Consider the following 26,747-nt stretch of genomic DNA (forward strand, 5'->3'; position numbering starts at 1 on the left):
TCTCCAGAATGGAGGTCCATCGCCTTCCCAAGATCGTGTTATATGGCGAGCTCACCACTGGCCACCGAGACAGAGGTGCACCAAAGAAGAGGTACAAGGATTGCTTAAAGAAATCTCTTGGTGCCTACCACAATGACCACCGGCAGTGGGCTGATATTGTCTCCAACCGTGCATCTTGGCGCCTCACAGTTCAGCGGGCAGCAACCTCCTTTGAAGAAGACCACAGAGCCCACCTCACTGACAAAAGACAAAGGAGGAAAAACCCAACACCCAACCCCAACCAACCAATTTTCCCTTGCAACCGCTGCAACCGTGCCTGCCTGTCCCACATCGGACTTGTCAGTCACCAACGAGCCTGCAGCAGACGTGGACATACCCCTCCATAAATCTTCGTCCGCGAAACCAAGCCAAAGAAGAAAATATAAATGTAAATGGCTTTCAAAATTAAAATCTAGAGAAGTGTAGCTAATTTTGTCTTGTACCTTATGGTTTCTAACAGTACGTCAGTTGTCAGATGAAAGTGGGCAGGATGTTGAGTGAATGTTTGGTGACAGAACACCAATGCAGCTAATGGGAAAGAATTGACTAACAGACCTGTGGCGGATGGAAAGAGAGATTAAAAGCCTTTCTTAGAACATCCAGAAGATCTATTCAACATGAGAACAACAAGGATTGGATTGTCCTGTCTGGTATTCTCCTGTACAAAGCGCAGCTCATTTATCTGAGGAAACTAGAATGGAGGAAGATCACAAGGTATAAGAGAAGTAGGCCAAATGACCCATTGGGTCTGCTCTGTTGTTTAGTCATGAGCTGATTCTTATCACTCAGCTCCACTCCCCGGCCTTCTCTTTGTAACCCCTGATGCCCTGACTAATCAAATACCTGTCAATTTCTGTCTTAAATACACCCGACAACCTCATTTCCATGCAACAAGTTCCATGGACTCATCACCCTCCGGCTAAAGAAGTTTCTCCACATTTCTGTTTTAAATCAACACCCTTTTATCTTGAAATTGTGGCCTCTTGGCCTAGAAACAAAGAAGATTTTGAGAACTAAGAACCACTAATGCCACAATATTTCTGTATCTTTGTCACTTGTCACTGTCAAGCCCAGATTGGTCTAATCAGACATATTTCAATACTAAAGGCTTGATGCTATGGTCTTATTCGAGAACGAGTGATTGGCAATGTGGGCGTCTAGAGAAGGCGCTCCCACAATGTCTTTTGGTTGAGAGTTCCAAGATAATCAAGCTGAAGTTATTATGTGGCTAACATGGGGATGACACAGTTAGTGTAGTGGTTAGCGCAACGCTGTTACAGCACCAGTGATTGGGACTGGGGTTCAAATCCTTAACTGTCTGTAAGGAGTTTTTTATGTTCTCCCCATGCCTACGAGGGTTTTCATAGGGGCTCCAGTTATCTCCCACCCTTCAAAACACACAGGGTGTAGGTCAATTGGGTGTGGGTGGCATGATCTCATGGGTCAAAAGGGTCTGTTACGGTGGTGTATATCTAAATTAAAAAATTTATGGAAGTCATGGGTTGATGGAGGAAATTAGCATTTCAATTATGCGATTAAATGCAAACCGTAGAATGGGGAACATGGTGGCATGAAACAAAATTAAATGTGTACTATTTGTACAGAAGAATAAGTTACTGATGGGATAGGGGAAAAATGCTTGAAAGTTAAACTAAAGTCTGTGGAATTTTTTTAACAAATCAAAGCATTCAAAGGTGTCGATCATGTAGCATCCAGAAAGTTGTCATATTATGGATCTGACTGAGATTTGAATCCCTGCATCTTTTCTTCCACCTCTTATATTTGAACCCTTCTCCAAAACCTTCTGCAAAATGTTCTGTAGTTATTACTCCAGGCTACTCCAACATTAGCTCACATTTGCAGCCCTCACCAGGGCAGAAGAGGCGTGAAAAGATCACCACCTAAAGGTTCTCCTCTGAAGTCATAAGCTGACCTGACTTGGAAACATATTGCAGCTCCTTCATTATCATGGCATCTGAATCTGGGAACTCCTGACCAAAAACATTGTGGGAGCACTTTCAACTACATGGCTACCGCAGATTAAAAATGTGGTCCTCCATCTCCTTCCCAAAAGTAGGTTATCTGACAGCATAACTTGCTGACCCTGCCATAAAGCTGAATAAAAGAGATCTCCACGCTCCTCCAATTTTTCCCTTTTGCTCATTGTTAACATCCACCCTGCAAGCTGGGCTGCCAAGCTCTTCTTAAACCTTTCACTCTTTCCTCCTTATAACTTCTTATAAGCTGCCCTGGTAAACAGGGTCTACATTACCAATCCTACCATCTCCTTAGATGGCTTAGAATCAATGACAGCTCATTCATTAGGCAACCAAGCTAGCTAAAAGAAAGATTTTATCAAATAAGTGTTCCTACAGGAACATGTGAAGCCAAGACATTTCTGAATGTTTTAGATAATTGTTCATCCAATACCTAGGTCATAAACAATAATAACATTGCTTTGCAATTTCTTTCAGTTTCACTTGTCGAGATATAAATATTGGTCAGGGCTCTGGTAGTGATCTTCAAAATAATGTGCTGTAATTAGCTTATGACCATTTTTGTATCCGTGGTTTAATCTCTCATTTGAAAAAAAATGTTCTCCCAAAAAAATACTTGTTCCTTGGTAAGACATTGGATTTCACACTCAAGTCTCAATATAACAGCAAAGAACCACCCCTCCGCACCACCATATTCCCCTGATGATCCCTTACTCTCCGTATCTGAGAATGACGTGGTGCTGCATTCAGGAGAGTGAATTAGAGGAAAGCGTTTGGCTCAAATGGAGTATTAAAGATCTGTGCTGACCTACTTACCATGGTATTTGAGGATATCTTCAATATCTCACTCCAGCAGGACGTGGTACCCACCTGTTTCAAAAAGCCCTCAATCATACCAGTGGCCAACAAGAGTGTAGTAACCTGCCTTAAAGACAATCCACCAGTCATGACGAAGCCTTTTGAAAGGCTGGTGATGAAGCAGATCTGCTCCTAACTGAGCAGTGACAGGGATCCATTCCAGTTTTCCTATCATAGAAACAGCGGATTCCATCTAATTTGTTCTACACAAATTCCTGGAACACCTGGATAGCAAAGATGGATGCTCTTTATCGACTACAGCTCGGCATTTAAGACTAACATCCTTTCAAAACTGATCTGCAAACTACTACAAGACCTGGGAGTTAACAATCCACTATGTAATTTGATCATGGATTTTCTCACCTCCAAACCACAATCAGTGAAGATTGGTAAGAACTTCTCCACAATCCCCATCAGTACCGGAGCATCACTGGACTGTGTTCTTAGCCCTCTGCTCTACTCACTTTACACCTACAACTGTGTAGTTCAGTACTACAGAACGCCATCTACAAATTTTCCAATGATACCACAGTAGTGGTAAGAAGGGGATGAGTCAGCCAACAGGATGGAGATTGAAAATTTGGCTGACTGGTGCACCAACAACCACTTTGCACTCAATGTCACCAAAACTAAGGAGCTGATTGTTGACTTCAGGGGGATCAGCAGTGGAGAGAGTGAGCAAATTTAGGTTCTTGGGAGTCACTATCTCAGAGGATCTTTCCGTGATCCAACACACCAATGGCATCGTGAAGAAAGCACATCAGCACTTCTTCTTCCTCAGGAGTTTGTGGAAGTTTGGTATATGACACCAGAAACCCAGGCAATTTTCGACAGAGGTGTGGTGGAAAGTGTGCTGACTGGCTGCATTACAGACTGGTAATGGGAACACTAATACTCCTGAGCAGAAAGTCCTCCAAAAGGTAGTGGACACAGCCCAGAACATCACAAGCAAAACCATCCCTATTATTGAGTACATCTACAGGGAACACTACCATTGGAGGGCAGCAGCATTCATCAAAGACCCACACTGCCCAGTACACTCTCTGTTCTCGCTGCTGCCATCAGGAAAGAGGTATAGGTGCCACAGATTCGCACCATCAGGTTCAAGAACAGCTGCTACCCCTCCACCATCAGACTCATCAACAACAAACTAAATCAGAGACTCATTTAAGGACTCTTTATACTTTATGATTTTCTTTCGTTCTCTCTGTTTTGCGCAGTCAATTTGTTTACATTCATTATCTGTTTACAGTTCTTTTAATTGTTTACAAGCTTGCGTTGTGTACCGTTTATTTTTTGCAGAGGTAATTCTGCTGTGCCCGCAGGAAAAAGGAATCTTAGAGTTGCATGTGATGTCATGTATGTACTCTCACAATAAATCTTAAATCTGATTAGAACCTCCAACTGGGTGAATGCCTGACCCCAGCTGACTGAAGCACAGTTAGAATGGAAAAAAATTGGAGTTGAAGAATAATAATTAAAGTACTCTTAAGGCTCTATTAAAGCAATCATCAATTCTAAAACCAGAAACAGAATTATTACCAAAAATGTAAAATAATGTACAATTTCAAAATGTTACCTATTATGTTTCCTGCACAAAAAGATGTTACGTGCTGACTTTATTCAGCAAGGACTTGAAAATGAATGGCTGCAAGTATTACTGTAATGCATATCAATAGGGAATTCTAAATGATGGAAATGCATGGCAATAAAATTATGGGAAGAACATAATGTTAATTGTTGTAGCCATAGAAATTATAATAATTCACAGGAAATTTCAAAGATTATACATTTTGAAAATAAGAAACAAAACATTTAAAAATCATCTAAGAACTTGTATAATTTAATATCATGCTTGTTCTCTGGAGTTATTGTGTACTTTTAAGATTGTGTTTACAACTACAGATTGTTTTTGCTGGAATCATGTGACATTGCCTCAAGCCTTAACTCAAGAGGCAAACTTGTGCAATAAAAGTTAATACCCAGCATGAAACAGCTAGCCATTAAAGGCAAAGAAACAGCGAAGTAAGGCATTTTCACTGAAGAACACAACAAAAATTTACTGAAATTATCCAAGGCACAAAAGAATGGTGAAGGAACAAATCAGTGAGTTCTCCTCCATACAAGGGCTGACTGAATGTCTCCCTCTTCATTATGGGGGGATAAATCAGCAACAAGTGGTTTCAATAACTAGTCTCAAGAGCTATCCAAGTACCACTTATGCCTGTTTATTCCTTATGACCTCATTAGTATGAATTTTTTTTGTTCGGGTCCAAATAGTTAAAAAGAAAATGCAAATTCCCTGAAGAAATGACCAACCCAGAAACCAAATACAAGGGACTAGAGTCAAAACAATAAAAAAAAAACAACTTTTACCTGAAACATGATATATGGCTGAATGTGAAAAAGCACTGTAGATGGTAATATAGGCAAGGGCTGTTAACTTAGCATTTTTATTGACTTTGAGATAGAGAATAACCTGGCACATTATAGTGTGCATTCTGGCGCAGATATTCAGACCCTTTGGTCCCTATTGTTCTACTTTGAACAGAATAAAGAGAAACCCCACTGTTCTGAAATCCAGGAGAACATCCCCAAAGCACAGCACAACTGTTCCCTCATGCATGAATGGGGAAGAGATAAAAGAAAAAATGGACTTCTGAGGTACTGCAAGAAAAAATACAAAAGCATCAAAAGTGCTGATTCAGAGGGAATGACACAACTGGTTGCTGTGGAAAGGGAGCCAGAATGAAGTTCAAACAATGGAATGGACAGCTAAGTGACATGGAGAAAAATTGTAAAAAAAACTCAGAAGAAATGTTTCTTTTATTGTGATATAATAAAATGGAGGACCAATGCTCATCAAATCCCTTCAGGTTTAAAAAGTAACACTCAAATTTGTAACTGCAGTGCCAGCACAATGTGCAGTGTGGACGTGCCTGCAGCAAGCACAGTTCAAATAACTCTAATCAAATCTGACTCCTCATTTCTGCCATACTCCATGAACCCAATTTTCAACAATTCAACTACAAAAATCAGTTCCCTATGGATATTCTTAGCTAGTTGAGAATCTTCAGCATTAAACAATAAGCACTCATCTGTAATCACATCTTACTTTTGATTATAATTAAAAAAAGTCTGCAGATGCTGGGGTCAAGTGCAATACACAAACATGCTGGATAAAACTCAGCAGGTCACACAGCAACCATAGAAAGTAGGGCAAAGAGACCAGGCCCAAATGGTTGGTTACCCTTTACTTCCCATGAATGTTGCTATCCTGCTGTTAGTTTTGATTATCTATGAACTTAATCACCCCAGCAGCCTTCAACTACCAAGATCCTAATCTCTGGAATTACCTCCTGAAACCTCTCTCCCTCGCCATCACCCTCTTCAAGATCTTCCAAAAATATGGACAGTTCTTTTGGACAGATAATCACTCTGGGTTAGGACACAACATTAGTTACTGTAATACATAACATAAGAAATAGGAACAGGATTAGGCCATCTGGCCCGTCAAGCCTGATCCCCCATTCAATAAGATCATGGCTGATCTGATCATTGACTCCACTACCTGCCTTTTCCCTATATCCCTTAATTCCTTTTTTGTGTAAAAATCTATCTAACTGACCCTCAAATATGTTTTTTTTTTTTTTTTTTAAATTTTTTTATTTTTCACACCATAAATCACATTAGCCATGATATACACTATTTCTTTTCACACATATACAGTGACTTTTTCTCCCCCCCCCCTTTCCTCCCAAACCACCCCCCCACCCCCCCCTCTCATCCATTTTAGGTATACAATCTAGGTTGCATTAAGCCAGTCAGACAATGTTGTCATTCAACAAAATTACACCAGAAATTCTACTGAGTCCATTCTTTTCTTTCCTTCTCCTTCCATCAACTTAGGTAATGTTTGTCCCCGGTAGGTTTTCGCTATTGTATTTAATGTAAGGCTCCTATACTTGTTCGAATATTTCAATATTATTTCTTAACCAATATGTTATTTTTTCTAATGGAATACATTTATTCATTTAAATTTGGTAGTTTCTTCCTTTTAATTTGGTTATGTATTCCATTAATATTTAAAGACATATAGTTCAGCGTAGCCCTTTTATATTTTGTTTATCTTCTCTTTCCGTTTTTCCATCATTACCTTTCCTCCTTTTCCATTTCTGTTTTCTTATTTTCAACTCTTTATAAGACAACATTCCTACAACATCTAACATTTTCCTTATTCTCCTATTTCTATCTTATTTATCCCCAATCTCCCCTTCACCTCCTGAGTTGTCCTTTATCCCTTGTCGGACAACCACATCTCCCCTCTCCATTTGGATTTGCGAATCCACTCGCAAGCGTCAACTGATTTTGCAGTGACCGCTATTTCCCCCCACCCCGCCTCCCCCAGAAAAGATTTCACTTTTCATATGTCACAAAGGACCCTCTTTTAATTCCCTCCTTATTCTCTCTATTCCATTACCTTCCCTTATTAATTCTTGTCTATACTATCTATATTTTCCTCTAAGTACAGATACATTCATGTATGCTCATTGTCTCTATTCACTCTTATACCTCTTTACCTGCATACATATCAATCGTGATCATTTTTACTCTCATTACCCGTCTTCATCCCTCAGTCTATTTTTGTCTTTACCCACATACATATCAGTCGTGATCATTTTAACACTCATTACCCGTCTTCCTCCCTCAGTCTATTTTTGTAATTGTTCTGCAAATTTTCGTGCTTCTTCTGGATCCGAGAATAGTCTGTTTTGTTGTCCTGGAATAAATATTTTCAATACCGCTGGATGCTTTAGTATAAATTTATACCCTTTCTTCCATAAAATCGCCTTTGCTGTATTGAACTCTTTTCTCTTCTTTAGGAGTTCAAAACTTATATCTGGATAAATGAAGATTTTTTGCCCTTTATACTCCAGTGGTTTGTTGCCCTCTCTTACTTTTTCCATTGTCTTCTCCAGTACCTTTTCTCTTGTAGTATATCTTAGGAATTTTACTACAATAGATCTTGGTTTTTGTTGTGGTTGTGGTTTAGAGGCCAATACTCTATGTGCCCTTTCTATTTCCATTTCATGCTGTAGTTCTGGACATCCTAGGGTCTTAGGGATCCACTCTTTTATAAACTCCCTCATATTCTTGCCTTCTTCATCTTCCTTAAGGCCCACTATCTTTATGTTATTTCTTCTGTTATGGTTTTCCATTATATCTATTTTTTGAGCTAGTAGTTCTTGTGTCTCTTTAGTTTTTTTATTAGATTTCTCCAATTTCTTTTTTAAGTCTTCTACCTCCATTTCTGCTGCTACTGCCCTCTCTTCCATCTTGTCCATTTTTTTTCCCATTTCTGTTAAGGTCATCTCCATTTTAATTATTTTCTCCTCTGTGTTGTTTATTCTTTTTCTTAAATCCTTAAATTCCTGTGTTTGCCATTCTTTAAATGACTCCATGTATCCTTTAATAAGAGCAAGTATATCCTTTACCTTGCCTATCTTTTCTTCTTCTATTTCACCATACTCTTCCTCTTCTTCTTCCTCTGGGTTGACCATCTGTTGTTTCTTTGGTGCCCTTTCCTCCTCTTCTATCTTGTTTCTATTGTCTTCTGTGGTCTCTTCTTGCTGCAGGTGTTCTGCAGCTGTCGTTGCCGGCTGTGGAGATCGACTCCCCAGCTGGTCCCCCCTCCCGTCGGTGTGTTTTTTTTCATTCGCATCGCGCATGCGCGAAACTTCGCGCATGCGCGGTTGCGCACTTTTGCTCGGCTCTGCGAGCCATTTTTGTAGTCCATTATTTACCGACCTGAGGGAGCGGGTTTCTCTCTCCGCAGCGGGCCTCTTCGGATAGGTAAGGCCTTCACCTTTTTCCTCCTTTGTCTTCTCTTCCTCTCTTCTTACCGTTGCTTTCGACTTTTCTTTTTTTGTCGCCATCTTCTTTCCACCTTTATACTCACTTTTCTGTAACTTTTATTTCTGTGCCTTTGTGTTTTCTCTTGTTTTTCCCGACTTTTCTGGAGAGGGCTGGAGTTCACCGTCCGGCCACTACTCCATCGCGTGACTCCTCCTCCACCCTCAAATATGTTTAATGAAGTAGCCTCAACTGCTTCCCTGAGCTGAGAATTCCACTACTCTCTGAGAGAAACAGTTTTTCCTCATCTCTGTCTTAAATCTACTCCCCTGAATCTTGAGGCTGTCCCCCCTAATTCTGGTCTCACCTACCGGTGAAAATAATTTTCCTGCCTCTATCTTATCTATCTCTTTCATAATTTTATATGTTTCTTTAAGATCTCCTCTCATTCTTCTGAATTTGAGTGAGTATAATTCTAGACGATTTAGTCTCTCCTTGTAAGTCAACCCCCTCATTTCCGGGATCAACCTGGTGAAGCTCCTCTGGACTGCCTCCAAGGTCAGTATATCTTTCCTCAAGTATGGGCCAGAACTGGAGGGGGGTGGGAAGGGGGAGAGGGAAGGTAGGGGGGAAAAAAAGGGGGAAAATGCCACTGTGTATATTTAAAAGGGAAATGTTTGTATGTATTTTGATTGATATGGTTCATAGTGTGAAAATTTTAAAAAATTTTTAAAAAAAGTATGGGCCAGAACAGCACAGAATACTCCAGGTGTGACCTCACCAGTACCTTGACCAGTTGCAGCATGACCTCCCTGCTCTTGAATTCAATTCCTCTAGTGATGAAGGCCAACATTCCATTTGCCTTCTTAATAACCTGTTGTACCTGCAACCCAACCTTTTGCGATTCATGCACAAGCACTCCCAAGTCTTTCTGCACTACAGCATGCTGTAGCTTTTCATCATTTATATAATAATCTGCTCTTCTATTTTTCCTACCAAAGTGGATGATCTCACATTTACTAACACTGTACTCCAACTGCCAGAACTTTGCCCACTCACCTAATTTAACTATATCCTTCTGCAGTCGCTCCACATCCTCTGTACAATTTGTTTTTCCGCTCAATTTATTATCATCCACAAACTTAGCTACTCTACACTCTGTCCCCTCTTCCAAATCAGCTGTGGGCCCAGCACTGACCCCTGCAGTCCCCCACTTATCACTGTCTGCCAATCAGAAAACACCCATTCATCCCGACTCTGCCTTCTGTCAGTTAACCAATCTTCAATCCATGCCAATATACTTCCCCCAACTCCATTCATCTGATAAGTCTCTTGTGCAGCATGTTATCAAACACCTACTGGGAATCCAAACATACATCACCTTGTTCTCTTCTAACTACCGCACCCATTATATTCTCAAAGAACTCCAGCAAGTTTGTCAAACAACACCTGGCCTTTCTCAATCCATGTTGTGCCTGCATGATGCAACCCTTTCATTCTAAATGTCATCCTTAATGACAGCATCAAGCATATTCCTGACTACATATGTTAAGCTAACTGGCCAATAGTTACCCATCTTTTTAAAAAGTGGCGTGACATTTGCTGTCTTCCAATCTGCTGGGACCTGCCCAGAATCCAGAGGATTTTGGTAAATGACTGCCAATGCATCGACTATAACTCTTGCTATTCCCTCAGTACCCTGGGATGCATCCCATCAGGACCAGGGGATTTGTCCACTTTCAGTCCCATTAGTTTGCTCATCACCCCCTCTTTTGTAACAATCATTTTATCAAGGCCCTCACCTTCCTTCGCATCTCTATCATGACTCTTTGGCCTTCTGGACATGTTTTCCACCGTGAGGACTGACACAAAATATCCGTTCAATGTCTCGGCCATTTCCTCATTACTCAATATCAATCTCCCTTTCTCATCTTCCAAAGGATCCATGTTGACTCGAGCCACCCTCTTCCGTTTTATATATTTATAATTTTTTTTTGCTATCTGTTTTTATATTTTGTGCTAATTTACCTTCATAATCCTTCTTCCCTTTCCTTATTTCCCATTTAGTTGTCCTTTGTTGCATTTTAAAATTTTCCTCATCCTTCAGTTTCCCACTATTTTGGCTATTTTGTATGTATGAGCTTTTAATTTTATACTTTCCTTTAATTCTTTAGTTAACCAAGGCTGACTCTTCCCTCTCTTACTGCCCTTATTTTTAATGGGAATATATTTTTGTTGAGCACTGTGAAAAATGTCTTTGAAAGTCTTTCACTGTTCCTCAACTCTTCTGCCAACTAGCCTGTGCTCCCAGTCCACGCTGACCAATTCCTCCCTCAACCTGTTGTAGTCTCCCCTGTTCAAACATAATACACTAGTTTTAGATCTAGCTATTGCACCCTCCATCTGTATGAAAAATTAAATCATACCATGATAATGTTTTCCAAAAGGGTCCCTAACTACTAGATTGCTAAATTTACCTCTCATTGCACAATACTAGATCTAAAATAGCATTCATTCTTCCTTGTTCATTCCTTAACACGCTGCTCAGAAAGCGATCACGGATGCATTCTATGAAGTCATCCTCCAGACTCCCTTGACCAACTTGATTTTCCCAATCTATGTGGAAGTTGAAGTCCCCCTCGACAACTGCCATTCCATTCTTACATGTCTCCGTTATCTCTCAGCGAACTGGGTTAGAATCCGCCGCTGTCTACATGATCTCTCTATGTTCACGTAGGTTTTCCCTGAATGCTCCAGTTTCCTTGCACATTCCAAAGACAGACAGGGCTATAAGGTTAATGGTTGTATTTATGTGGTGTAGACACCTGAGCCGGATGGACCTGTTACCATGGTGTAATTTTAAATTTAAAAATACTCTTTAAATGCTTCCACTCACTTCACCTTCATCATTTAGTGATGATATTTATTCTGAAGGCAGAGGCACATTGAAAAGTTGACATTTTCACTCTAATGAAACTAAACAACAAAAAAATTAACATATTTTTTCCTCTTCACAGTTACAATCAGATGTTTTGAGAATTTCCAGCATACTTTTGCTTTATTTCAGATTTCCAGCATTTTGCTTTTGTTGCTATATATTTTCAGATGGTCTAGAAGTTTCTCAACAATTTCTAATGTGAGTTGAATTAGTTAATCCCAGCTGGGCAGGCAGGAAGAACAAGAAATAGGAGCAGGAGTTGGTCATCTGGCCTGTTGAGCCACTCCACCATTCAATGAGGTCGTGGCTGATCTGCCTTTTCCCATCATCCTTAATTCTTCCACGAGGTAAAAAACCAATTGTGCCTTAAATATTTAAATTTTTTCAAATTTTGATGCTGCACGGTAGAAGTCCCTTCCGGCCATAAAATCTCTGCCACCCAATTAACCTGCTAATCTTGTACTCTTTGGAATGTTGGAGGAAACAAAAGCAGCCAGAGAAAATTCATACAGGTCATGGGGAGAACGTACAAACTCCTCACAGACAGCCACGAATTTGAACCTGGGTCCCTGGCGCTGTAATAGTGTCGCACTAACTGCTACGCTGACCATGTTTCCCATATATATCATATTTAATGAGACCGCCTCTACTACTTCCTTGGGTAGAGAATTCCAGAGATTTACGACTCTATGAGAAAAGCAGTTCCTCCTCATTTCCATCCAAAATATATTCATCAAATCTTGAAGCTATATCGCTGAGTTCTAGTCTCGCCTATCAATAAGAACAACTTTCCTGCTTCTATCTTATGCTCCTTTCATAAATTTAAATATTTCTACAAGATCCTCCCACATTCTTCTGAATTTCAGCGCTATGGAGAATCAATGCCTCCTCATCGACTAACCTCGCCATCTCCGGAATCAACCTGGTGAACCTCCTCTGCACTGCCTCCAAAGCCAGAACCATTGAAGCTCTCTTTAAGTATCTTTGGCTTGGCTTCGTGGACGAAGATTTATGGAGGGGTATGTCCACGTCTGCTGCAGGCTTGTTGGTGACTGACAAGTCCGATGCAGGACAGGCAGGCACGATTGCAGCGGTTGCAAGGGAAAATTGGTTGGTTGGGGTTGGGTGTTGGGTTTTTCCTCCTTTGTCTTTTGTCAGTGAGGTAGGCTCTGCAGTCTTCTTTAAAGGAGGTTGCAGCCCGCTGAACTGTGAGGCGCCAAGATGCACGGTTGGAGGCGATATCAGCCCACTGGCGGTGGTCAATGTGGCAGGCACCAAGAGATTTCTTTAAGCAGTCCTTGCACCTCTTCTTTGGTGCACCTCTGTCTCGGTGGCCAGTGGAGAGCTCGCCATATAATATGATCTTGGGAAGGCGATGGTCCTCCATTCTGGAGACGTGACCCGTATAGATGCTGCTGTAATGGAAGAAATGTGACAGACATTGGTGCATAGCTCCCATGAACAGAAGCATGATTGCAATCAACAATCTGATTTTGTGATCTTATTAGATGGTTAAAATCGGCCAGGAAAACTATGTTGTCATTTGAAATGATGTTGATAACTCTTTCCCATCCACAGAGTAGATGGGGCCTTGGTTAAAACCTCAGCCATAAGACAGCACCTCCAATATTAGTGGAGGATTGTTTTGAAGTAGATTTATTTATTTCGTTCAATAGACTTAGAGAGAAGTTTGGTATATATCACAGAATACTTTAATTGCTTACTATCAGGTACGAGATTTATTATTGGAATGCTTTGGTAGAGAGTTAATACTACTTAGTCAAATGAAATTTGAGAGATTAATTGTTGACAAAGGTAAAAATGAATTTGTTTCAGAAATGGACCTGTTATTACAGGAAAAAATGAAAAAGGTAGACATTTCTAAAATAAAGGATAAATGGGAGAAGGACTTATCTATTCCTATTTCCGTGGATGAGTGCATGGATATGTGCCTCAATAGCATTATGAAATTAATTAATATATGATTCAGTTATACTTAACTCCCGAAAAATTGAAAAAATACAGATTTAGAGTGTCAGATTTGTGTTTTCAGTGTTGTGATCAGACAGGTACATTTTTTTTTACATTCAGCGTGGGAATGTACAAAGGTTAAGCCCTTTTGGAAAAAAGTAATTAAATTTTTGTGAGATTTATTCAAAATAGATTTATATGTTGATCCATGGGTATGTTATTGTGATATATGAATACAATTATGGCAAATTTACGTTTGGAGAAACCTCAAATTGCATTTATACTTTTAGGATCGGCGGTTGCTAGAAAATGTGTAGCTGTAACTTGGAAAAATGACGTTGAAATGAGTATACAAAGATGGCATAACAAAATTCAATCATGTATTTATTTGGAGAAGATAACGTATAATTTGCAGAATAATTATTCTTTTTTGTTAAAATGTAGGGTTTGTATTTGGAATGTATGGTTTAGATGTTAAGTAAATGTTTTATATGTGATGAAAAATGTAAATGGAAGGCACATTGTACAACAGCTTGTTATAACTTGATGTTATTGTGTTTTTTTAAAAAACCTCTGAGGGGGGAGGGTTGTAGAGGGTGAGATAGGTGGGAGGGGGAGGGGGTAGTTTTATACTATTTTGTACTTTTTGGTTTTGTAAAATTCTTAAATGAAATTTTCAAAAAAAAAGAAATGATGTTGATAACTCTTTCCCATCCACAGAGCAGATGGGGGCTTGGTTAAAACCTCAGCCATAAGACGGCACCTCTGATAGAACAGCACTCCTTCAGCATTGGCACTGTCCTCAAGCCTCTGAGGTTAGACAAGGCAAGATAACAGAGCCAGCACATTTTTGTTCCTCTCTCCACAGAGAGTTTTCAATGATGCTAGGACACATGTCATTATTGGTTAGGTCGCTGGGAGTACTGAGGATCAGAAGGACTATGTAGCATGTCCAGAGATCCTTGAAGGTGGGAGCACAGGTAGATAATGTAGTTAAGAAGTCACATGGGACACTGGCCTTCAATATTTGGGTCACTGAATTCAAGAATAGGGAGGCTATGCTACAACATTATAAGACATTGGTCAGACCTTGCCTGATGTAGTGCTTGTAGATCTGGCCACCTAACTCACTTCAGGAAATATGTGACAGGGCTGGAGAGTGTGCAGAGAAGATTCACCAGCATATTGTCTTGGATGGCGTGTTTGAGTTGTGAGGATAGACTGGAGAGGCTAACTATTTTTTCTGGAGTAGATGAGGTTAAGATGGAACATGAATGAAGGATATATTATCAAGAGTGTAAGTGAGGTACGGTTATATGGTTATATATGGAGATAGATGGCAGGGAACTTTCTTCCATATCAAAGCAAACAAAAATATAGATTTTGGGGAAGGGTGAGAGATTTTTAGGGGATCTGATGGGTTCCTCCTTCAGCCAGAGAGTGGTCAGTGTTACATCATGGGCTGAATGGCCTATTTCCATGCTGTATGACACAAAGACTCTATGACGGACCTTCCACCTCACCTGTTGAATGTTTCCAGCACTTTTTATTGTACAGTATTTAGCTTTTGTTTCTTAATCTTCTGTTGTGTCCTTTTCCACCAACATACTAAATTTAAAATGTTTGAATTTACCTTGTATTTCCTTTTAGCTTCCTCAGTTTATTAGAGCAAGAGGAGCTTCAAAAACTGAGCACTCATTGACTGAACATGGATTGTACAAGTCCTATCAAGAAAATGTTAAACCAGATTACACTATTTTAAATAATTTGACTGCATGCTGAGAATTGTAATTAGATAAATAACTCAACAATTATAATCATACACTAGAAATGGTTACCTAAAGACATTCTGTTGAGAAGCTGAACTGAGATTCCATTTTCGTTTGTGGGATTTTGTACTAAAGCAAGTATGTTGAATCTAATTCAATAAGTCAGAAGGATTGTACCTCACTCCAGAGACTTTGGCACAATATTCTCAGCTGATACTCCAGTACTGTCACTGTCAGCGATGCTGAACTTTGGAAGGGATGTTCAAATGAGACCAAATGAGCTTTGTCAGACAGATTCAGCTCTACTTTTCAAAGAAGAACAGCTTCCCGGAGACAATACCTTCCCTCGTGCAATGTAAGAAAAGCTGATGATCCAGCTATTATGGAAATTTACAGCGTAGATTTGGGCTCCTGCATTTCCTAAAGAACAGAGGTGACTAAACTTCAAAAGTACATCAATGGCAGAAAATCTCTTTGAGATAACCAGAGATCTCAAGACTCAAGAATCAATTTATTGTCATAATAATAAAACAGTGTCTTATTACATGAAATTTCTTGCAAGGCGGACAGATTCGCCACCGGCAGGAATTGCCTAAGCATCTCTGACAGTCTTATCAGACTTACAGTCAGATAGAGAGAAGCAAAAGAGAGTCCCCCAGAGTGTCTGTAGATTTGCCTCCAGTGCTTCCGAGGCCCCCACAGCCACACAGTCCAGTCCACATCATTGGCAATCTGAGCTCCAGATCTGAACCTCAGACATGGTCAGGGACCCTCCAGCGCCATCGGCATCGGCATCCCCTTGGCATTCCAGTTCCGATACCTTGTACCCCTCCAGTCAGTTTGAGCCAGTCTCCAGCAGTCCGCAGCCCAGCGTGAGTCTCCCAGCAGCAGTCTCCAGCAGTCCACAGCTCCCATGGGCTCGAGTCGCCAGCAGCCCACTGCGTGCACTGGTCCCTCAGCCGCAAATTCCCCCCCTCACTGGCTCGCTGCCGTGGTCACCGTCCCCGCGGGTCGTCTCCTCCGCTTCTCCTTCTCAGATGGTGCATGATTTTTCTGCTCTCTGGCGCCCTGCTCCGGCCCTCCTCTTTCCCAGAGTCTGCAGCACCTCATGGCTGCTGCCGATTAATAGGTGCCGCCATCTTGGGCACAGTCCTGCAGTCGCTGGATTTAAACTAAAACCACTGCCGGCTCCCTCGAATGGCTGTTCAAAGCCCATGTGGAGCCAATGGCAGTTGACTGGGCGGCTGGACCCCCAGGATCTCTACATTTCTGCTCTCTCGCTCTCTGCGGGTCCGCATCAGCGGCAGCGCAGCCGGCTCTTTCACTGTACTACGAGATCACTTCACTGATTTAAAATGCTTACATTTTTCTCATTCGTGAATTCTGATAGCTCATTCTATGTTCTTAGTGTTAAAATAGGGGTATCATTTTCTCTCTGCACTAAATCTCTTTCTTTTCATCTTTTATTAACTTGTTCATTCTCCTGTCTGTTTCAATTCACTCCGTTTAATCAAGATTCTAAATAGTTGTGAAATTAAAAACTGCCACAATACTCCCAACTATGGCCTTACCTGGACTCACAATTATAATTCATCCTCAAAATTTTATTGCTGCTATCTGAAGATCTGAAAGGTGGCATGGTTGGTGCAGCAACTTGTGCAATGTCATTACAATGTCAATGTTTGGGACCAGGGTTTGAATCCCATGCTATAAAGAGTTTGTACATTCTCCCAGTGTCCACGTGGGTTTTCCCCGGGGACCTCGGTTTCCGCCTACTGTTCAAAACACATATTGGGAGATGTAGGTTCATTGGGTGTAATTGTTACCTGTTACCATGCTGTAAGTCTAAATACATTATTTTATTCTTTGTTCTTACGTAAGAACATAAGAAATGTGAGGAGTAGGCCATTTGCTCCATTGAGCCCCCTCTACCATTTAATACAATTGTGGCTGATCTAGCCATGAACTCAGCCCCATCTAGCTATCTATTCCTCTTAATTCTTCTGCTTTGAAAATATCTATCTTCATTGTTTAATTGCATTTGACATGCTTTAAGAATCACTTTGGATCATACCATGTTTCTCCAATGCTAAGTATTATTATTGACATCAGCAGAGGGAAAGTCTGCTTTGAATGTCTCCATTCGAACTGTCCCATCGAATCAGACAACCAGGGCTGCAGACAGAGTGTTAAATGAGGAAGTGTTTTGGGGGACGAGGTGGGCTCAGGTGAGGATGCAGTTACTAATCTAAATGAGAAGGGCGTAGAAGGTCACAGAGCAGGTGTTGATCAATGGGGTTAGTATAGATAGGTACTTGGCGATTGGCTGAGCTGGGCCAAAGAGACTGCTTCTGTGCTGTATAATTCTGCGACCCTGAAGGACCAACCTTAGGCACGTGAAGCTAGACTGAGACAGGAAGGATGGCATCATAATGGACCAAAGAACAAAGTCAAATGTTGTTAAACACTTTAAATTAAATGCATAGTGTTTACAACAAAATAGAAATGTGTTTGGTCTAATGACCACTGGCCTGTATGATAGGAAGTAAGGGAAGGAAAATAGTAGAATCAACATGGATAGAGATAAAAGATGGAGCAAAACAAAAATCAATATTTGTGGTATTTCTTTCTTTGGCTTGGCTTCGCGGACAAAGATTTATGGAGGGGTAATGTCCACTTCTGCTGCAGGCTCGTTTGTGGCTGACAAGTCCGATGCGGGACAGGCAGACACGGTTGCAGCGGTTGCAAGGGAAAATTGATTGGTTGGGGTTGGGTGTTGGGTTTTTCCTCCTTTGTCTTTTGTCAGTGAGGTGGGCTCTGCGGTCTTCTTCAAAGGAGTTGTTGCCCGCCGAACTGTGAGGCGCCAAGATGCACGGTTTGAGGTGATATCAGCCCATGGCAGTGGTCAATGTGGCAGGCACCAAGAGATTTCTTTAGGCAGTCCTTGTACCTCTTCTTTGGTGCACCTCTGACACGGTGCCTCCTAACAGACGCTACCCTGTTAGAAAGAGTATTAATCAAGAATACTATAATTGGAGGGGACTTTAATGACCATATGGTATGGGCAGATCAAAATGACAAAAACAGTTTTGAGGGAGAATTCATAAAATTCATTCAAAACATTTTCCTCAATCCATATATCATGCAATAATGCTGGTACCAGTTATTCCAGCTCTTCACATGTGTAACAAAATAAAGTAACCTCAAAGTAACCAATTCTCTTGGGAAAAGTAATCACAATTTGATTGAATTTTATAGCAAGCTTGAGAGAGACACAATCCAGATAAGAAATTAGCTTTGAACAAGCCAATTATATCAGCATAAGAGATGAATTAGGTAAAGTAGGCTAGGAAGTTAGATTAAATAGAAAGCATTCCACTGAGAAATAAAATTTCTCCATATGAAAAGTAAGTCTTCCAAAGTTAGGGTTAGTATTTGCTTAAAAGGTGTCTGATGTTGATGTATAGTGCCAAACAACCCTGAATTTGGAAAGATTTTGACAGCTCCAAAAAAGAGGAAATAAGTTGAGTAAATTAATAGGAAATATAAAAAAATGTTAAAGCTTTGGCAACCACGGAAAAGGTAGAATAAAAAATGTTAGTGTCTTAGTCATGGAATAAAGAGAAAATATAATGAATAAAGAAATGTCTGAGCCATTAAAAATAGCTTATAGCCACTTTACTATAGAAGACACAATAATTGTGTCAAAAATAATGGGAAATAAAAGTCCATTGCAAAGTAATAAAATTAGGTAAAGAGAAAGTAAGGGTGAAATCAAGGAGAATATATGCCAACAAATCCTCTGGGCATATACTCTAGAGTTCCAAGAGAGGCAGCTACAGAATCAGAGATCTAAAATCTTCTAGACTCTAGTACAGTTCTAGCTAACATAACTTCATCATTTATGAAAGGAAAGTGAAAATAGTAAACTTTAAACCAGTTAGACTTTTGCAAAATAATGAAACTTGCTGTTAAAGACATGATAACAAGGCAATGTGACGTTCACAACATGATTCGGAAAGAAATAGGAAAAGAAATAATTCATTATTACGTGAATCTGAGGTAAAGAATATGGTGAGAATCAATTAGAATGCAGACTTCTTCTTAGGTTGCCCCTTGTGATCAAGGATGAGCTGCACTTGTACTTAAAACTCTAAAACAAAATTTAATGACCAGTTAAATCCAATGACTCCAGCTCTGAGTAGTTCCAAAATAAAAAAAATGGCATATTGCAGGTACCACACAAACTCATTAGGTTTTGAACCCCATAACCGCTGTCAAGGTGGCCTTTCCTAATGTGCCCAGAATTGTCCTTAAGCCTCTCTTTCCTCTAAGATATTCATTCAAAACTATCTCCTGTATCCAAAATGCCAAGTTCCTTCAGCATTTTATATATTGATCGGTGTCCAAAATTCTGTTCATCTACTTTAATGGAGTGAAGCACCTTGAGGTGCTTTTGTCAAATTACAGGTCTGAACCATTCTGGTTGTAAAAGAGGAATAGTGGAAGTAAAATAATAACTTCCATTGCCATTCACGAGAACCCAAGTCTTTCTATGTGGAAGGAGTAGCTGCCTTCCAGAGATAATTGGTTGTTGCAGTCTAAAGGGTAATGAATTCAGATTCAATTGGGTTCTTCATTTAGGAAAGAGGTAAACAACTTAAAAAAAACCCCACAAGGCTATCAGAAGAGGGGGGAGTTGGGTTTGTACTTTAAAAGGAGTCATAATCATGAGAGAGAAAGTAAGCTCCTGCTATGAAATTGCCATGGATTACACTGATCAGCTCATGTAATTACACAGTGTAAAGGATTCGACAATTTAATTTTAATATCAACTTCAAATACATTTAATCCATTACATTTTATGGCAAAACCCAAACTTTGGGTCAAAGATGAAACAGTATCCAAATCGCCACAAAGGTAAATAAGAAAACTTCTCAAACATTAATAGTTGTATCGCACCCGGCATTGGTTTGTGTGGTAACCAAAGAGCTATTATTAGCCTTATGAAAGCCTGCCACAAAGCCTGATTAATGGATATAAATGCTGTAATTGATTAGCAGAGGAGAAGGAATTAAAAGCGAGTTCAGCATCAATAATGATTGCTTGACAAAGGCAGTTGACATACAATGTAAAATGATAGCCTGCAGCCATCATGCCATCAAAGAACAAAATCAGTTCAAATAAGGAGAATACCCTGGTATTGCCTTTTCTTTTGCTAATGTGTGTTAAGCTGGGGAGAAACTACTACCGAGAGGCAATGTATCAATTCCACTTCATACATCAAGTTGTAAAATTGTAACAGAAGAGGACTAAATGACTCTGTTATATTCTATCCCCTTAATCAAATGAGGTACTTTTTTTCTTTACCCCAATTTAAGCATGCAGATACTTTTCTGTTAAGTATCTCATGTCATAGCTAAATCAAAACCGGCAGTTCATTGTTAACTCTCTCAACTGAAATGCAAGATTCTTTCATCTTCAACCAACACAGATTAATTTGGGAATTTAGATACTTTTACATTTCCCCAGGAGTTCTTCAAAAATAATAAAGTCTGACAATTCTTGAAATAAGTTAAATACAAGAAGCCAGTCAAAATGACCAGATAATTTAGTTGGGCTGCAGGAGCCAATAATTTTTTTTTACAACTATTAAGTTATGTTGTTCCTTCAGAATCATTCAACACAGGGGAAGATGATAAAATTTAGAAGTTTCTCCTGGTAAAAGTTAATAAAATGGTGCCTTTTATAGCAGAAAGAACAGCACGTAAAATTTAAGAAAGATATTTTGTCATTAAGATATCAGCAATATCTGGATTGCTTTTTGCAACAATTATATTCTCTCACAGGCAAAAGAGTGCTATATTCTATCCCTTGTTCATTATATTGTTACCTTAATTCAAAAGAAAGTTAAAGGTAATTTCTCAACTCAATTTGCATTTCAATTGAAGTCTTACATATACAGAGGACGTAATTGTGTGTCCCTCATGTACAGTATTCAGTGGTGAAATTAACATCGCCATAGCTGGTAGATGATGGCTAAAGCCTGGAATAATGCAAAACAGCAGGGGACCATTTCACCCATCATGGTTATGCTAGCTCCAATTAGTGTCACTGCCTTGTTCTTTCCCCTCAATCTTGCACTTTTCTTCATTTCCAGTATTTCTCTAATTCCCTGTTAAATTTGTTGTCAGTTCCCTTTCAATTCCAGACACAACTGACTGATAAATAAATCTAATTTCCCCCGATTCTTTGGTTATTTACCTGAAATCTGTGACTTCAAAATGGAAGTATTTTGTTTACATATAAGGAGGCCATGTAGTCTGTCAAATCAAGCTCCTTCCCTCACAAATAGGACGGCACAGTGGCACAGCAGTTAGCTTAACGCTATTACAGCACCAGAGACCCAAGTTCAAATCCACAGCTGTCTATAAGGAGTTTGTATGGTCTTCTTGTGACCTAGCGTGGATTTTCTCCAGGTGCTCCGGTTTCCTCCCACCCTCAAAAAAGATATGGGGTTGGTAGGTTTATAGGATGTAATTGGATGGCATGGGTTTCATGGCTGGAATAGGCTTCTGTTGTCCTGTATCATTAAAAATTACACTTTAAAAATAATTCCAGGATTTAGACACAGTGTCAATGAAGAAATGGCAACATGTTTCCATATACCTTGGAGAGCAAACAGCAGGAGACAGTGCTCCCATTTGTTGGCTATCCCTGCCAACTTTTCCAATATAAAAAGATGATTTGGAGATGCTGTTGGATGCACTCCCTCAACCTTACTCTCCACTTCTCACACCTTTTCACTTATACCCAGTCATCTCTTGGCCCTTGCCTCAGGCCCCCCCCCCCCCCACATATACAAAATATATAAATAAAAAGACAGGGGGATGGGGAAGGAAGGGAGGAAACAATTTAATAGTCTGCTCCAGAGGTGATTACCATATGGATGGGTTTCAGCAGCAGATGATCTGAGTTCAGAGCAAGGAAGGAACATACTGCAGAGGTGGAACTTTCCACAAGATGAAGGTGATGGAATATGATTAGTCAGATTCAATCAGTAGATTCTTACAAGGCACAATAACTCCTCTGCAATAATCTGTGGTTATTTTCAACGGGATTCTTTGTTTGGGTATGTCGCAAAGAGAAATCCCTCGTGTACATGATTTGCTATTTGCTCACAAGCACAATTTTTCTCAGCTATTTACCAAACTACAGCAATCAAAGTATTTGAATTTCTGGAATTGTCTACCATGGTTAATAGACTGTGAGCAATCACTTTATCCATGCCACTCATGATTTTATAGACACCTCTCAGCCTCCTCCACTCTGGAAAATTAAGACAGTCCTCCAACTACTTCGTGAAACTCAAAATGTCCAGCCCCAGCAATACCTTGGTGAATCTCCTCTGCACCCAATCCAAATGATCTGGACCCCAATGCTGTAACTAACAAGTAGATGCGCCGTGCACAAACCTGGTTTCGACAAGATTCGGTGAAACGCAATTAGTTTGGAAGTGCAACTTGGGTCGCCAAACAACAAATGGGTGGCTGAGACAAAGCCACAAGGTTTGCAGTTCGACGGTCGTGGAGTGAGGCCGACCGAGGAGACCGAACTGTGGGGTAGTGTGGTGATATGGCCTCAGCCTCCCAGTGGTTCCTGCTTCAGTGGTCATGGAAATGGTGCAATGTGGAAGGAGTCACGTGATGGAGTAGTGGCCGGACGGTGAACTCCAGCCCTCTCCAGAAAAGTCGGGAAAAACAAAGGAAAACACAAAGGCACAGAAATAAAAGATACAGAAAAGTGAGTATAAAGGTGGAAAGAAGATGGCGACAAAAAAAGAAAAATCGAAAGCAATGGTAAGAAGAGAGGAAGAGAAGACAAAGGAGGAAAAAGGTGAAGGCCTTACCTGTCCGAAGAGGCCCGCTGCGGAGAGAGAAACCCGCTCCCTCAGGTCGGTAAATAATGGACTACAAAAATGGCTCGCAGAGCCGAGTAAAAGTGCGCAACCGCGCATGAAAAAAAACACACCGACGGGAGGGGGGACCAGCTGGGGAGTCGATCTCCACAGCCGGCAACGACAGCTGCAGAACACCTGAAGCAAGAAGAGACCACAGAAGACAATGGAAACAAGAAAGAAGAGGAGGAAAGGGCATCAAAGAAACAACAGATGGCCAACCCAGAGGAAGAAGAAGAGGAAGAGGAAGAGTACAGGGAAATAGAAGAAGAAAAGAAAGGCAAGGTAAAGGATATACTTGCTCTTATTAAAGGATACATGGAGTCATTTAAAGAATGGCAAACACAGGAATTTAAGGATTTAAGAAAAAGAATAAACAACACAGAAGAGAAAATGAATAAAATAGAGATGACCTTAACAGAAATGGGAAAGAAAATGGACAAGATGGAAGAGCGGGCAGTAGCAGCAGAAATGGAGGTAGAAGACTTAAAAAAGAAATTGGAGGAATCTAATAAAAAAAACTAAAGAGACACAAGAACTACTAGCTCAAAAAATAGATACAATGGAAAATTATAACAGAAGAAATAACATAAAGATAGTGGGCTTTAAGGAAGATGAAGAAGGCAAGAATATGAGGGAGTTTATAAAAGAGTGGATCCCTAAAACCCTAGGATGTCCAGAACTATAGCAAGAAATGGAATTAGAAAGGGCACATAGAGTATTGGCCTCTAAACCACAACCACAACAAAAACCAAGATCTATTGTAGTAAAATTCCTAAGATATACTACAAGAGAAAAGGTACTGGAGAAGACAATGGAAAAAGCAAGAGAGGGCAACAAACCACTGGAGTATAAAGGGCAAAAAATCTTCATTTATCCAGATATAAGTTTTGAACTCCTAAAGAAGAGAAAAGAGTTCAATACAGCAAAGGCAATTTTATGGAAGAAAGGGTATAAATTTATACTAAAGCATCCAGCGGTATTGAAAATATTTATTCCAGGACAACAAAACAGACTATTCTCGGATCCAGAAGAAACACGAAAATTTGCAGAACAATTACAAAAATAGACTGAGGGAGGAAGACGGGTAATGAGAGTAAAAATGATCACGATTGATATGTATGCGGGTAAAGAGGTATAAGAGTGAATAGAGACAATGTGCATACGTGAATGTATCTGTACTTAGAGGAAAATATAGATAGTATAGACAAGAATTAATAAGGGAAGGTAATTGAATAGAGAGAATAAGGAGGGAATTAAAAGAGTGACCTTTGTGACATATGAAAAGTGAAATCTTTTCTGGGGGGGGCGGGGTGGGGGGAAATAGCGGTCACTGCATGGTCACTATGGTGTGAAAAATAAAAAATTTAAAAAAAAGAAATGGTGCAATGTGGCAGAGACGGAGGTGGTAACCCGAATTAACTGGAACGGTGGAGCAGTCTTAACCGCGAGAAATCCTGAAGGTTATGTTGGTAGTTGAGGAGGCCGACCTGAGGCATGAGGCCTCATGATGGGCAGATCATCCGAAGTTGGGGGAAACTTTGAGGTGGACTGTTGCTCTACCACCTCGAGAAACATTGACTTGATTGGTAGTTTCCCTTTTGAAGCTGGCAGATGGTAACATCCAAGTCCTGCTGATGCCAGTTGAACTTTTTGTAGCATCAAAACAGAATTGTGACTGGGCTTATTTGTGTTCACTGCTCTCTGGTGTTTATAGCACTGTTATTCATTTGAAGTTGGGAAGTTGTTTGTAACTGCATTTGGGAGGAATGGGTTAGGGTTTAAGTAATTAGTTTTCTGTGGGATAGTCTCTGGAAAAGATGGCTTCATTGGTGTATTTTGGCTGCCTATCATCGTTTAGATAGAAACCAATTTATTCCTAATTGTATGCTCAGTGCTTTGGATCAACGTGTATTGTGTTAAATGTGCTATAGAAATAAACTACTACTACTATAGTTGTCCTTCCTGTAGCTGGGTGACCAGAATTGCACAGTGTCTTGTAGTAATGATCCAGACTCCAGCACCCTCTGGGATAGAGAATTCCAGAGGGACATCATGCTTTTTGAGCAGAAATATCTGTGCGCCTGTTTTAAATGGCTGCTCCTTGATCTTGAACCAACATCCCCTTATTCAGGACTCTTCGACTGGAGACATCTACCCTGAAGACACAATGCATTGCAGATGCTAGAATTTGGAAGAAAAGTAAAACATTCTGCCAGAGGTATTAGAACCACTGAAACAGGGCCTTTGGCCCACCTAGTCTGTGTCATTCTATTATTCTGTCTAATTCAAATGACCTGCACCTAGGCCATAACCCTCCATACTCCTCCCATCGATGTAACTTTCTAAATTTTTCTTAAATATCAAAATCAAGCTCACCTTCACCACTTCAGCTGGCAGCTCATTCCATTCTCTCACCACTCTCTCAATGAAATAGTTCCCTTTAAATATTTAATCTTTCACCCTTAACTCATGTCCTCTAGTTCTCACCTAACCGCAGTGGGAAAAAAACATTTTATCTATACTCCTCAATATTTGTAAACCCCTATCAAATTTTCCCTCATTCTCCGACGCTCTAGGGAATAAAGCCAAACCTGTTTAACCTTTCCCTGTAACTCAGTTCCTCAAGTCTCAGCAACATTCTTGTAAATCTTCTCTAGACTCTTATTGATAGCTTGCCTGTTAGTTGGTGAATAAAATCATAATGAAACACGGACCGTTCTTTTGCTCCCATGGATGCTACTCAACCTACTGAGTTTCTCCAGCAGATTTTTTTGCCCCAAAATCTACCCTGTCAAGCCCCTCTCAAATCTTATATGTTACAATAAGGTCATCCTTCATTTGTCTGAACTACAAGGAATACAGACCCAAATTGTCCAGCCTCTCTTGATAGGACAATCCTCTAATCCCAGGAATAAGCCTGGTGAATCTTTGGATTATCTGCACTGCAACTACATCTTTCTACATTCAGTGAATCAAAACTGTGTGCAATAACCAGGTGTAGCTTCATTAACACCCTATACAATTGAAACAAAACTCCTTCATGTCTAAAACTCCATCCTCATTACAATAAAGGCAATATGGCACACCTTTGCTCCTCCACACTGAATTCTTTTATGTTCATCCGAGCCAAGTTGGTGTAGCAATGGGGTGTGGAATTACAGTGTTTGATCAACTGGGAGGTCCTTGATGCTATAGCAGGCACTGAATGTGAACTGTACTTTCAGAAGTGCTGATAAAGAAGGAAAAGCTCTAGTATTTCTGCTGAATTTTTGGATCCATTTCAGGACATTTCAAATGCTTTACAATGAAATACTTTGCAGACAAAGTCACTACTTTGTAGAAATGGTGTAGCATGGTAATAC

The 26,747-nt window shown here is 40.2% G+C and overlaps 1 protein-coding gene across 4 annotated transcripts in view; it reads right to left on the reverse strand.

Moving 5' to 3' along the window:
* The window catches only part of clybl (citrate lyase beta like), a 198,671-nt gene that overhangs the window by 72,440 nt on the left and 99,484 nt on the right, over positions 1 to 26,747 (reverse strand). Inside the window, exon 1 of one of the 4 annotated variants that reach the window (XM_069890509.1) lies at positions 12,587 to 12,609. The exons of the other annotated variants lie outside the window; for them this stretch is intronic. Coding sequence (XP_069746610.1) covers positions 12,587 to 12,594 — 8 coding nt within the window. The 5' untranslated portion in view covers positions 12,595 to 12,609. Of the gene's footprint in view, positions 1 to 12,586; positions 12,610 to 26,747 lie in introns of those variants that run through there. 4 annotated transcript variants of the gene reach the window in all.

Source organism: Narcine bancroftii, chromosome 7 (assembly GCF_036971445.1).
Source record: "Narcine bancroftii isolate sNarBan1 chromosome 7, sNarBan1.hap1, whole genome shotgun sequence".
NCBI classification, from domain to species: Eukaryota; Metazoa; Chordata; class Chondrichthyes; order Torpediniformes; family Narcinidae; genus Narcine; species Narcine bancroftii.